General features: G+C 37.6%; 2 protein-coding genes across 2 annotated transcripts; one reads left to right on the top strand and one right to left on the bottom strand.

Moving 5' to 3' along the window:
* The first annotated feature begins 475 nt into the window (after positions 1-475).
* Positions 476-10,061, top strand: LOC108626318 (uncharacterized). Its single transcript, XM_026814743.1, is given in 17 exon segments — positions 476-630; positions 755-883; positions 950-1,129; positions 1,310-1,552; positions 1,771-2,355; positions 3,248-3,457; positions 3,575-3,738; positions 3,974-4,121; positions 4,210-4,324; positions 5,532-6,866; positions 8,113-8,172; positions 8,248-8,375; positions 8,443-8,860; positions 8,958-9,106; positions 9,171-9,386; positions 9,466-9,567; positions 9,633-10,061. Coding segments are annotated over 17 exon segments (4,326 nt in total). The 5' UTR covers positions 476-570; the 3' UTR covers positions 9,717-10,061.
* Positions 10,062-10,510: 449 nt separating this feature from the next.
* On the bottom strand, positions 10,511-12,585 carry LOC108626319 (coiled-coil domain-containing protein 34). The gene is made up of 4 exons (XM_018026918.2): positions 11,957-12,585; positions 11,296-11,717; positions 11,097-11,237; positions 10,511-10,700 (listed from the first exon to the last, which is right to left on the bottom strand). Exons 1-4 carry the CDS (start codon positions 12,583-12,585, stop codon positions 10,519-10,521), a joined length of 1,374 nt encoding a protein of 457 aa, XP_017882407.1. The 3' UTR covers positions 10,511-10,518.
* Between the last annotated feature and the right edge of the window lie 420 nt (positions 12,586-13,005).

Below are 13,005 nucleotides of genomic sequence, written 5' to 3' on the forward strand. Positions count from 1 at the left end.
TCGTTTTGGAAATTTTTACTGTATAATTTAAGCAGTAGAAGTGGGTGAGATTATCGAACAGATAATCGATATTTGCTAGAAAGAGGATTTGTCGGATCATCTAAAATATTTAACGCATTGCTCTAACACGCGATGAATAGTTACAAATTTTGTAGTGGGTAGATTCTTAACGAGGCATATTTGAGGCAAAGAAGGCCACGTCATTATAACTCTTCCGTTCTACAGAAATAGCTTCGTTATTTAATTCTTTTTGTGTTTTGTACTCAACTCAACGTCCTAATCAAACTAAAAGCTAAACAAACACAATATACCACTCGTACACTTCCTTTGATGAAATTTTTAAATGTCACGAGTTAGATCGATTAAACATTAATTGCAAGAATAAAATAGAAAATAGAAGAAAGGAGCTTTGTTTAAATCATAAACACTTATAATAACTTCTGAAATAAATGCGAGAAATGTTTTCTAGTTTGGGATTTCAAACCTTCCAATATAAGGATATGGATCCACAATCGAGATATCGGGAAATTGCAACAGGTTCTATGGGAAGGCCATGGGAACAAGTTACGCATGGAGACCAGCAACAATCCACGTGTAAAAAAGTTTTTAGAAGCTGTGCCCTTCATCATGGTTCGTATTGAAATTCAAGAATTACATTTGACAAAAATATCAACGTTACATTAAAATGTTTCCTTGTATCTCCTCCAAAGAATTTATTATGTTTTTCGAATTTATATAAAACCTTTTATTATAGGGCACCGTAAAAGACGTTCACACAACTGTAGTGAACAATGATTTAGATGGACTTAAAAACAAAATTGAAGCCACGTCACCCATCGTTCTTTGTGGCAAAGATTCGAATGGTTTAAATGTCTTGCATAAGGTAAAAATTGCCTGATTTCATTTCTCATGTTCATTTTTTCATATTGGAACGTTTGGTAATCAATAGGCTGCAGGATCGGGATATACTGAGATCGCACGAGAAATTCTTACGAGATATCCGTCCGTTGTAGAAGCTCAAGATAACGATGGAAAAACGCCGTTGCATTACGCAGCCGCGGCGAAGGACAATGGGGTTTTGTATGATTTGTTAACGGAATACGGAGCTGATGAAAGTAAACTAGATAATGTGCGTGAATATACTGCATATCAAATCTAATTTATATTAATTAAATAGAGCAAAAGGGTTGTTAAGAATTAGAAGGATTTACTGCATAGTATATTTTTAACAATATTAATATAAAATATATTTATTCGTGAAAGTATAAACTATATAAAAATATATTTATTCGGGAAATTATTAAATCAGAGGCAAAAGGCTCCAGCTTTCTACAAAAACAGACCATCAGACATAGACCAATCGCTTTTATCTGTGATACCGGAGGCACCGCGAGTTGCTAGCACGTCGTATCCTAAGCATTGGGACTGGAGGATTTTAGAAGCGTTGGAATCTATATCGAGGGGGATGAAAAAAGTTAACAGCGCGGATATTGATAGTGCGTTCGGTAGCGCTGAGACGGCGAAAAAGAATCTCAGTAAATCTATGGAACAGGTCTAGTATATAAAAACTAAATTTTTATATTACAACATTGTTTTACAAGACGATATAAAATTAAGTTTTAATTTTCTTTACTCAAAACTATCATTGTGATATTTATTATTTACGAAGATTATATTAAAGTAATTGCAATTTTTGACAAATTTACATGATCGGATTGAGTAATGAAAGAAATAATTTTTTAATAAAAGAATTCTATTTAAAAAAAATAGATAAGAACAGCTGAAGAAAGTCACGAAGAATCAGAAAATCAAACGAAGCCAGAAAACTCGGAAAATCCTGTGGAAACTGAGAATCCACCAGAAGAACATGCAGAAGAGGCTGATAGCGCTCAGAATGCAGAGAATCCACCGGAAGAAGAACATGCAGAAAATGCAGAAGAGGTTGATAGCGCTGAAAACGCAGAAAATACTGAGAAAACAGAAGAGATGAGTAATGGAGAAAATGTAGAAAGCACAGAGAAACCAGAAGATATGAAAGAGTCCGAAGATGCAGAGAATAGCGAGGAACCACGTGAAGGGGCAAAAGTTGAAGATATAGAAGATAAGTCCTCGGACGACGACGTAGTAACAGGTACAGCGACGCATAAAACGATAGAAAGTCCAAATTCTGAGGACAAACCAGAAGAGCCAGAAAACGAAAATCAAGCCGGCAATGCAGAAGAAGCACAAAACGGGGAACAAGGAACTGAGGAAGTTAATGAACAGGAACAAGAAGGCAAGGTGGAGAAGGAAGATAGAAACGAGCCCAGCACGGGTGATTCTGGTGTTGATGATCCAGGAAACGACGAAGACCAGGTACGGTCATCATAACTTTTAGGTGAATTGAATCTTACAGGAATTTCCTGGCACAAATAGAAACTACAAACAAATACTTGATGACAAAAATTATATTATTACCTGCTTATCGAGTAAGGCATAAAATAATATGTTTTTTATTAAATTATAAAAGATATGCAGAGCTAGTTGATTCCAGATTTTTTAATAGTCGCTCATATGTACTACCTAACTTATATTCGTGGTTGTAAGTGACAAGATGTAATTTAAAGTATATTTTGTGTATTGCAGAAATAAGAGAAACGATCGATATGGTGATATTATACACGTTCTTTGTCACGCACAAATATATAACAATAAATAAATGAATAAGCAAAGAACTGTTATGTAACTTCTGCACACTACAGACCCGAACAAATACGTGAAATACATTTTCGTCTTTCTTTTTTATTTCGTTTAAATATTCAATTGCACGAAGTATTTTTAAGTTCACTTTAATATACGTTTAATTTAACATTCTATTCAGTAGTCAATCGTATGTTATGTTACAAAGGAAACTTAGAATCACTTAATTTTTTAAATAATCATACTACTGATACACTATTTGAAATATTAAGTATTAAAAAATGTATATCTCAGTCTTTTTAATATTTAAAAAAATTATTTCCGTTGTACTATTATCATGTAATTGTAAACTGAAGTGGCACCAAAGACACCTGTGAACAATTAGAGAAATAATTTATTCGATCGCGCGTCACGTGATCAAAGGAGTTTACAGATACAGAGAAAGACAACCATCGATTTTTCACGTTGTGTAGATTGCTACGTGCGATTAATATTTTTCCCGTATCGATCGGCATGTGATGTGTATATGTAGGTGCGCATGGTTTTGCACCTAGGACATGATTAGCAGGTAATCGTTGGGGAACACGAGGAGCTTCCGGAATCAGATCTGAAGGAGGGCACCATGACGGCGGATCCGGAAATCGAGAAGCTGCTGGAGAACGGCAACATGGAACAACTGGCCTCTTTGGTGCTAAACGGCCAAGGAAGAAGACTGGTCGGCCGACATTCAGGAAATCCTGAGCTTCAGGCTTTCATCGATCGCGTTCCATCTTACATGGTACTACGCAAAAAGTTCTTTCTCCTTATATCCTTTCTATTATAAGTGCCGCATTTCATTAGGCAGTATCTTTTTACAATATTTCTGTGAAAAAATGTTTTTTTTTAATTATTTTAGGGAAAAATTCATGCTGTGCACATGGCAGCTCAGGAAGGGAATCTGAGAGATTTGCAAAGTGCTCTAGACAGGCGCAAATTTGCAGTCGCGAGAGATGGATCATCGCCAAATGGTGCAACGCCTCTTCACGTTGCGGTTGTCTTTGGAAATACCACCATTATTAGGTACATTACTACATTGTATATCATTTTTTTATATATATATATTAAACTTTCCCCTATTTTTATAATTATTTCTTATACATTGTTTCCTCTGTATATTCATAAGTCATTATTTTTTATTAAATAAAGTAATAATCCTCTGTCATTTTTAAATTACAATAACTTGAAGACGTATACAAAATGAGTACTTTATCGATTCCTATTCTTAGCTGATCTATCGTATATATGTATTTTTCAGATATTTAGCAGGTAGATTTCCGGAAACTGCACACGCAATAGATGTTAATGGTAGGACACCTTTGCACTATGCGGCCACCCTTGCAGACAATGGCCATTACTATAATCTTTTGCTACATTTGGGTGCGAATCCCTTAGTCCAGGACAATGTGAGTACAAATGTTAACCGAATTACAGAGAAAACTTAAGTGAATTCCGAAAATATATTTCTTACCCCATTAACTATTAACCATACAGTTTGGACAAAAGGCGGAGTATTATAAACAGAATCAGACTGAATTATCTCATAAATCGCTCCTGCGCGATTTCGGGGCTAATGAGAAACTCGCTGACGAGATGTTGACTGATAAAGGTATTTCATTTCGAACGAGGCACTGTACGAGCACCATAGTTCAAATTGTACTATCTCCTTATTGATCGTTCAGAGCACTATCGATTACTTCACTTTACGTTTTCCCACTTTCCATATAAAATTCCAATGTAAACAACATTCCCAAAAATTGAGTTTACTTATATAGTTAGCAACCGTCACGTTGCTTATTCTCACGCGTTAGTCTACTATTTAGTTGTCTACGAACATCATTAAAACCCAAACAATTATTCGAAAACAAGATTGAAACATCTTATGTTGTTTAAATATATATCAAGAAATTAATTAGCGATGGGAATTCTTCTTATTATAAAATCTTCTAATCGAATTAGATATTCGCTTTGTGATTTGATTTAGGCCTAAAGTCTACCCATAATACTTATTACTTTTTTGTTTGCTTTACGGTATCTTTTAAATCTCCAAAAGATGAACAGGATGGTCGAGGAAAGGACTTAACAGCTATCGTAAAATAGCGGGGTTGCTGTCCTTCGCACCTTTAACAGAAGAGGTCATAATGACAGGCTGTAAACGTATAGTAACGTACCCATAAATTTTTCAGCTTTCCCGTGATATTGGAAGCCCCAAGTGCCAAAACTTTTATTCTACACAATATTAACAGTAAATTTGACTTAATTTATGGATAATTAGTATGTATGAACAATTCTTAATGTTCCAATTTTTATTCGAGTATTTTGTAGAATGAACGTTTTGGCTCTTGGGGCTCCAAGTATAACTGGATCGCTAGAAAATACATTGGTACGTTACTGGTTTTACAGCGTATCCTTATTTCCTCTTTTCTTAAAGGTGTGAGGGATAGCTGTTTTATGATAGTTGTAATACCTTTCCCTCTACTACACTACAGACGACATTAAGTCTATACTATACAGATATTAAGTTATTATTAACAATAGCGTCTTTTTATGAACTTTTATATGCTTGTTCAATACAACAGGCATTGAGCTTCAAAGAATTAAATAGTAAAGATTTTGGCAAAAATATAGTGACAACATTAACAATGAGTGCAAAGCAAATATCTACTCTAGAGGAGACTCTACATAGAATATAAAAGAGGCACTCGCGAATTCGCAATCAAATTAATAAAATAAATAATTATTCCCATTGCTAATAACGAACCTGATAAATATCCTCATTATTTATTGTCCGCTGGTGTGCACGTCGGCAAAAACAGTTCCTGGAGGAGACAAGTATTCCGCGCGCCGAGACATAACCGAACCAGAGACCCTAGCCACCTTGGAGAGGTGTTTCCGTCTTCTGATCGGCGTAAAGCACGGTACGACACCAAAATCACCCGGAAACTCCGGTACTCTGATCAGTCGTTGCCTGAAACGGCCCATATTCGATCGTATCAAGCACCGTGTGACACGCATGGACCACAATCTCTTTGATGTGATATGGCCCGCTTTAAAGAAATACGGTACTTTGAACGGTACCAGCAAAGCGAGCAGCGCTTATTCGGTGATTAGCAATACAAACGATGAAGATGAATCCTTGTGGGTAGTCGCACCAGACTACGAAAGCTACATCGTGTTCGCCGAGTTCTTCGACCCCCTGATCAGAGACATCCACTGTGTCACTGCCAGTGGTGATCTCCCCGATCATCCGTTGCCGAGGTTTTTTTACACAGAGGACGAGGACGGCGAGGAAAATCCTGACTCGGTGGACGAAGTTACCGTGTCAGCGATCGAGGCATACGATCTCGATCCGCCGGCTAAATTCGTTCAAGCTGCTGTGATGGAGTGTTGCAGAAATCTTGAGAATTACACATTTCCGTTGACTTTGACGGTGAATCAGCTGGAGGAGGTGGAACGCGAAATCACTACTGAACTGATGAGTCAAGAGATTTCGGGTATGATGGCGGAGGGTAGTAGCGAGGACGAGCCCGGGACGTACTTCACCTTGAACGAGATTCTAGATCAACCAAGTCCGATCAGGGCCCAGTTAGCGGCGTCTGGTCTACTGTTGCCGATCACGGATTACGAAGTGCACGACGATAAACGTCTCCACGGGAGACATTGGCCCTACGGCCGAGGAGTTTACGTCGCGTCTGCTGGAGATTTGGCTGCTTGGGTGAACGTGCAGGATCATTTGAGAGTTATCTGCCGGACCAACGAGAATAGACCGGGCCTGATCGGCCGTGCCTACGTGAGATTGGCCAAAGTGATGGTCGTACTTGACGAGAAATTGAAGTTCACGAGGGATAAGAAACTGGGCTTTCTCAGTGCGCGGCCCTACGCCATCGGGAATACCCTTAGGTTTAACGTGATAATCAAGTTCCCGGAATTGTCGAAGGAGTACGATCATTTGAAGCATTTGTGTGTCGTTCGTGGACTGAGCATACGCGAAACACCGAGACGAGACACGGTCAGAATCGGCAATCAACAATCATTGAGCGTTACCGAGCTACAAACTCTCCAGGATTTCTCCAGAGCCGTTCTGAACATCCTTGCGTTGGAGAAGGAGTTAACGATAAATAACTCGATGAAAATTGCCAGTCTGCTCGCGGGTATATTTCGCAAACGAAACAGCGCTAAACGTTTTCAAAATTAATCATGCAGCAGACGCCGAAGCGATAAAATCATTTAGTCTTAATCTTATTTTTTAAATGACAGAACAATACGCTTTTATACGAAAATCTTCTGTGATACTTTATGAGCCAATACGACTTGTCAATTATTTCTCATAAACTGAAGACTGTAACATATACCGAAAAAAAGGAGGGACGTTGGAAAGATATGTGTGAACGTTATTTCTCGTGCATCGTTATGTAATATGAAATGATTAGCTACTTGGATACCGGATTGTTCATTAGGTTAGTAAAATGAACATTATTGGTATACGAGCAATGGTTACCGCGCTTTGACATGTTGTCGCACGACACCATGCTTACGTGCTTGTGAAATGAGCAATATGTGCATATATACATCCATCGTACGTGTAAAACGAGAAATTATAATAATTGAACGAGAACAGAGAAGAAGAGGAACTTAAGCTTTTTTATGTGTCACGCACGAGTTCGATGTTCACACAAAACAGAGATGACGTAGCACATGTCTTTCCAACTTGGTGTATTTTATATAACATTAAATTATATATTTCCATAAATAGCCATTGTATGTGAATTATTTGTATAAAGATATATCACACCTACCACCTCTAAGAGCATATACTACTGGGGGTAGCTTTTCAAGCGATGAAGGCGTAGAAATATATTATCTCTCCTTCGTAGCGGAGTACTGGCTACAACACTCCCCTTATTTGTCAGTAAATGATATGATTTAGAGCAATTTGAAGGAGAAAGGATGTGGCTAATCTCGAGCTGCGGAAGAAACAGTAGATAAACTGTATCTCTCTCTTTTTAGAAGTTTGCCTGCATATTGTAGTTACCTCCAGTACTATATGCTCTAAGTACCACCTTAAGCTGTTTAATTTTCATTTTATATATTCTCGCCTTTATGTATAATGTGCTTCCCGCAGCCCGCAGTATTTCCGCGCACTATTTGTAATTTATGTGTGCGACACGATTGTCAAATATTATACATAATATTCACGATGCACCTTCTTTGTAAAAGATTTGCTTCCGTCTTCTTTTTAAGCCACAGAAATTGTTATCTATATATCATATTTTATTATCGATATAATTGAATGAAAAGTTTTATTGAATGGATTTCATAAAATAATTGCAACTGAAACGAGCGCAACGCGATATTGTATTTCTATCTGAAGACAAAATAAAAACAATTTGTTTTTAGATGACCAGCAGGTTGATATACCAATTTTCCGAGAAGAAGAGGGTCGCTATTTAGCATCGTGTAAGTATTAAATAAAGTGTAATTATAGATTACGTATCGAAATCTTTAAGGACTCATGAACAGAAATTTCAACAGCTCTCGGTGACCCGTTGATCAAAGGTTTAACAGAAGTTGCTAACAATCGTCCGAAGGATCCGGTCACATATTTGGCTACATACTTGTACAATTTTGCTAACAAAACTAAAAACAATACACATGACCAAGTAAGCATTACAATTTTCAGTATACTCAGTATAATCCGAATAGGAAAATAATTTGACGATTTGATAGGAACCTAACGTGTTAATTATTCCTGACCGACCCGAAGGAAGCTTGGAAAATATCGAGAATGAAATTGCAGACGAGGACGCCGGCTATCCACAAAGTCCAGGCTCCGATATACCAGAATCAGCGTTCAGTAATCCTAACAGGGTATGACAAAATCATCGATTGTTGTGTTCAATTAAGAAAAGATTAATTGATGAAATACGTTTATTCACTTAGGATGAACATGGACAAAGCGTAATTCATTTCGCCGCTATTCGATCTTACGCGAAAGACGGTTTGTTTCATTTGCTTCAGGAAAGTCAAGTTAACGTTGGTTTCAGAGATCAGTTATATAGGACAGCTAGAGATGTGGCTGAATTGGCGAACATCCAAGAAAATATTGATGAAATTGATCGTTACGTGGCCTATTTAGCAGCACGAGGTGAGAACAATTTATTTATACCAAACTTCATATCTTCATTACGAAAAATTATAGACAGAATGTTAGATTTATAATAAATTTTGTATTTTATGTACAGGAGAAACTGAAAAATTAGTAGAACTGTTATTAGAAGGATACGACCACATTTTGGATGTTGCAGACGAAGGTGTGAATATTGTTGATATTGCTACAGAACGAGGACGTGAAGCAACTGTGCAATTTTTACAATCCATTCCAAATTATGTGGTAAAACATAAAATGTGCAACGTCTGTTCTAAGAAAAGTCTCGAGAAGTGAATATTTTTTTCAGACACAACGCGAAGAAGTGCATTATGAAATTAGAATGGGTAACGTGGAAAGAGTAAAAGAATTATTGAGTAAAACTAACGGAAGGGGGAAGCTATTAGCTATGGGAAAGAACTCGATGAGCAGATGCGCTCTTCATATCGCTGTACTTCGAGAAAATGAAGAATTGGTCGAATACATTGCGACAACATATCCAGAGACATTACGCATTGGTGACAATGTTAGAATTAATTTAATCAATCAATTATATCTAATCACATGAACAACAAAAAAAGAAAACGATGAATTTGCTCTTACAGTTGGAGAGAACTGCTTTACATTACGCAATGGGTTTACCGTCAGTCGAGGAATTAAGCAATATTCTTATTAAAGCGGGCGCAAAACGCATAGTCAAAGATTTGGTAAAAAACATTAAATAGTATCAAATAATTTCAAGTACGCTGGTACTTACGCTTGGAAATTTCAGAAATCAAGACAACCATCCTATTATTTTATGAACAAATCAGACATCGAGAGACTTCAGGAAGAGGAAACAAATCTGGTTAAATAAATCTATAAATAATAAGGATGCTACTTGATGTATCGTGCTATCGTTCACCTACATCTTTAAAAAACTTGAACATACAAAATGGTGCAGACATTTGTATTCGGGAAAAAGTAAAGTATACGTCCAATAAGAATTAAAGAAAGAATAATGTGCCACTTCGTACGTTTCTTTACGTACCTGACTTATCACTTTCGATATTTAACATTCTTCGTCTCATAGTATCGTAGCTACGTCCGTCTGATGTAACGAACAAATAGAATGCACTTTTCTGATCTCGTATAAAAATTACGATTATGTAATAAGTCTATATATGTATATCATATAACATATAATATTCATAATACAAATAAAGGATAGCAATAATTTTTTCCCGTATACATTCCTTCCGATCACCTTTGCGTTATAACGTTTATTCCCCTCTTCTTCTATCTACAAATATTCACGTGTTAAGGCAAGGACAGAATTACCTCCTATATTGTCCTAATATATCTAAATATTGATCGAAGAACGCTGTTCACGATTATCTCTGGACATATGTTAATATTCATTGATCGTAAAGGACGGACGTGAAAAAGTATATCACAGAATGTCTGCTAAGTAGTGAAATTATCACGATATTTACTACAGGTTCGTACACATAAAACCACTCTGATTGCACTGTCTTATAAAACAGTAGCATGAGTCTGCGATCCAAGGTGTAAATATATAATGATATTCTTTTTCGTAATTCTACCTTGCCTCTAGTCATAAAAAAGTAAACAGAAACCGTGATCGTTCTTCAAACTGCACAAATTCCTTTCAGATTCTATTTATTCGATGACCGATGTATCACTGATAAGGTGTTTCTCTTAGTGCTGATTCTCGGGTGACTTTGTGTTTCCCTGCAAACAACTGATGCATTATCCTGCTCTTCATCGTTTTCTGGGTCATCGACGATTCGTTGCCAGGGTGTAGGATTCACATACGCTGGTTTCGCTTTCTGGTGAGCTGATATTTTAATAAAAACGTACGATTATATAAATTTTTATTACTTTAGAACGGAGGTGGCGAGGTTGCGGCCCGCGGGCCACTTCCCCGATTCTCATGCTATGACTGCTATGTTGGGATAACACCTATTACAGTGTTTCAGTGCTAACAGGTAAGCCTACTCGCATAGCTGTGTCTCTTTCTTTCTCTAGCCTTCTTCTACAAAACAATAACTCAATTCTACGAGACTACGAAATTCAAAGGAGGCCCATACTTTAAATCCCTCGTCATATGTAATGCTTCGTTAGTAAGGAAAACAGCTGAGCCCAGAATAAGAGTTAAAAGCTACAGGTACAGAGGAGAAGAAGCTCGCCACCCCTGCTTTAGAATATTTTTCACATCTGAAAGCGAACTAACGCAAAAGTCCTTGCGTAGCAGGCCTCGGTTTGTTTTTCGCCATTTTTCGCCAATTTTCGTAAGCTTTCGAGCTTTCCGCGATTCTCTTTTTTTTCTCTTCTTCAATACGTTTCTTTTTCATCTCTTCGTTCTTTTGACGTACTGCAGAATGCAGTAATTTAGTTAAATAATATACTAAAATTATCAATACCGTCTTTACCTTTTTCTTGTTCCATCTTCTTACGTTCCCACTGTCGAAGGTACATAGTCTTTACTATAGCCGTTTTGTCTTCAATTTCTTTCAGCTGCCTTTGTAATTGAAGTTCTCTCTCAACCATGGCTTTCTTCTTCTCTTCCTCCTTCTTCTTTCTCTCCGACCACTTCAGAAAATTCTCTCGTTCCCGAGACTCCCTCTCTTCTTTTTCACGGGCCTGTCTTTCTATCTCTATTTGCTTTTGCCTTTCAATCAGATCTTCTTCTTCTTTTTTTCGTCGCGCGATTTCTTGCTTTCTGCGCATCCACTCGCTGTAACTGATTTTCTTCGCGGCGAAATCCGAATCGTTCGACCTATTATCCGAAATTCTAATACTCGACATCGACGAGGTAGAAACTTGTACGATCCGGTGTCCATTAAACATATATCTATACAGTGATAGATATTAAAAGATATTAATTGTCTATTGATCCTTAATCTGATTTCAATTTGTTATGAAAATACAGATTGATTAAAGGGTAATGCATTCGTTCGCCGAGCGTTAAGTATACGTTCTAATATTAAAAAGAGATTCGCAAAAACTAAGTCGACTGGTTTCCAAAATAACTCGATACATCGATATTGTGATTGTACAGAAACGGACAAATAAAAAATAAATAAATAATACCTCTGCACTTCCGAGTCGATTTGCCTAGGAGAACGAAGCTCGTCATTATCCTCCGCTGTGCCGGCTATTCTGCATCGTCTTTCTACACGATTCGTAGGTGTACACGAAGTCACAGACTTGGAACGAACAACGCCGGTGGGCATGGATGTGGTCGGTAAATTCAAAGAGTAACAGCGATACGTTTCCTGGGATACATTTTGATCGCCGGTATGGTCTACGTACGAGGCAGCCATATCATTATCAATGGACAACGTCGACATCATATCGTTAATCTCTGCGGAATCGCCGCAGTTCGCTACAATCTGTCGCCCATCGTTTTTAGAACCGATCTTGACTCGGATCTCAACCTCGTGTTCTACATCTTCGTCGTTTAACGTTTCCGCATAAATAGCTGGATTGATATATCTGTGAATGCTAGATCGAGAACTTGAAGGAATTTCATCGTAGTGGATCAGGCCGTTGCTTTCGGAGGCTTCTTTTTGACAAACGTCGGACGCGATATTTTTTGAACGATCGCAACTGGTCAGACTTACACCGCTTCTGGTCTTGGCATTGTTTCCGGTGTGCATCTCATTAATATCATCACCTCCCTTCCAGTTGTACCAGCTGTCAGCGTCGCTGTCAACCATCGTCAAGTGTCGTTAACCCCCTGTACAGATTTATTATATGCGATGAAAGTTACAATAGACAAAAGTATGTCGAGATGTCTAAGAACTCCGTCACATATCGTTGGTTTCCGGTGATGTTTTTCGATTAGCCCTTAAGAGTCCCGATGGAACTCGCGCACACATATTCGTCCATGTTCCACGCGATGTTGCACTTTTCGTTTATTACAAACAATAACGAATCCCTGTTAGCGACCAGTTGGATTCCAATCCGATGTGAAATTTTCACAGAACGTGTTCGCGTGTTTCGCGGACGGTGTTACTTTCAATTAAGCGACTTCCGGTGACGCTGGTTGAAATGCGATATATTATTATTAGTAAAATGAGATTTAATGAGGGAAAAATAATGCTAATAATAAATAGCTACGTGCTAAAAAGTATAGA

The sequence above is a fragment of the Ceratina calcarata genome, unplaced genomic scaffold (genome assembly GCF_001652005.2).
Source record: "Ceratina calcarata isolate Rehan_Ccalc_2016 unplaced genomic scaffold, ASM165200v1 scaffold397.2, whole genome shotgun sequence".
Lineage (NCBI taxonomy): Eukaryota > Metazoa > Arthropoda > Insecta > Hymenoptera > Apidae > Ceratina > Ceratina calcarata.

Bases quoted from the DNA above. Each gene is read 5' to 3' on its own strand.
- LOC108626319 (XM_018026918.2), bottom strand. From the start codon at position 12,585: ATGGTTGACAGCGACGCTGACAGCTGGTACAACTGGAAGGGAGGTGAT. The intron at 11,718-11,956 runs GTATTATTTATT...ATCACTGTATAG, and splicing joins ATCGACTCGGAAGTGCAGAG to ATATATGTTTAATGGACACC. The intron at 10,701-11,096 runs GTTAGTTCGCTT...TTAAAATATCAG, and splicing joins TGCTACGCAAGGACTTTTGC to CTCACCAGAAAGCGAAACCA.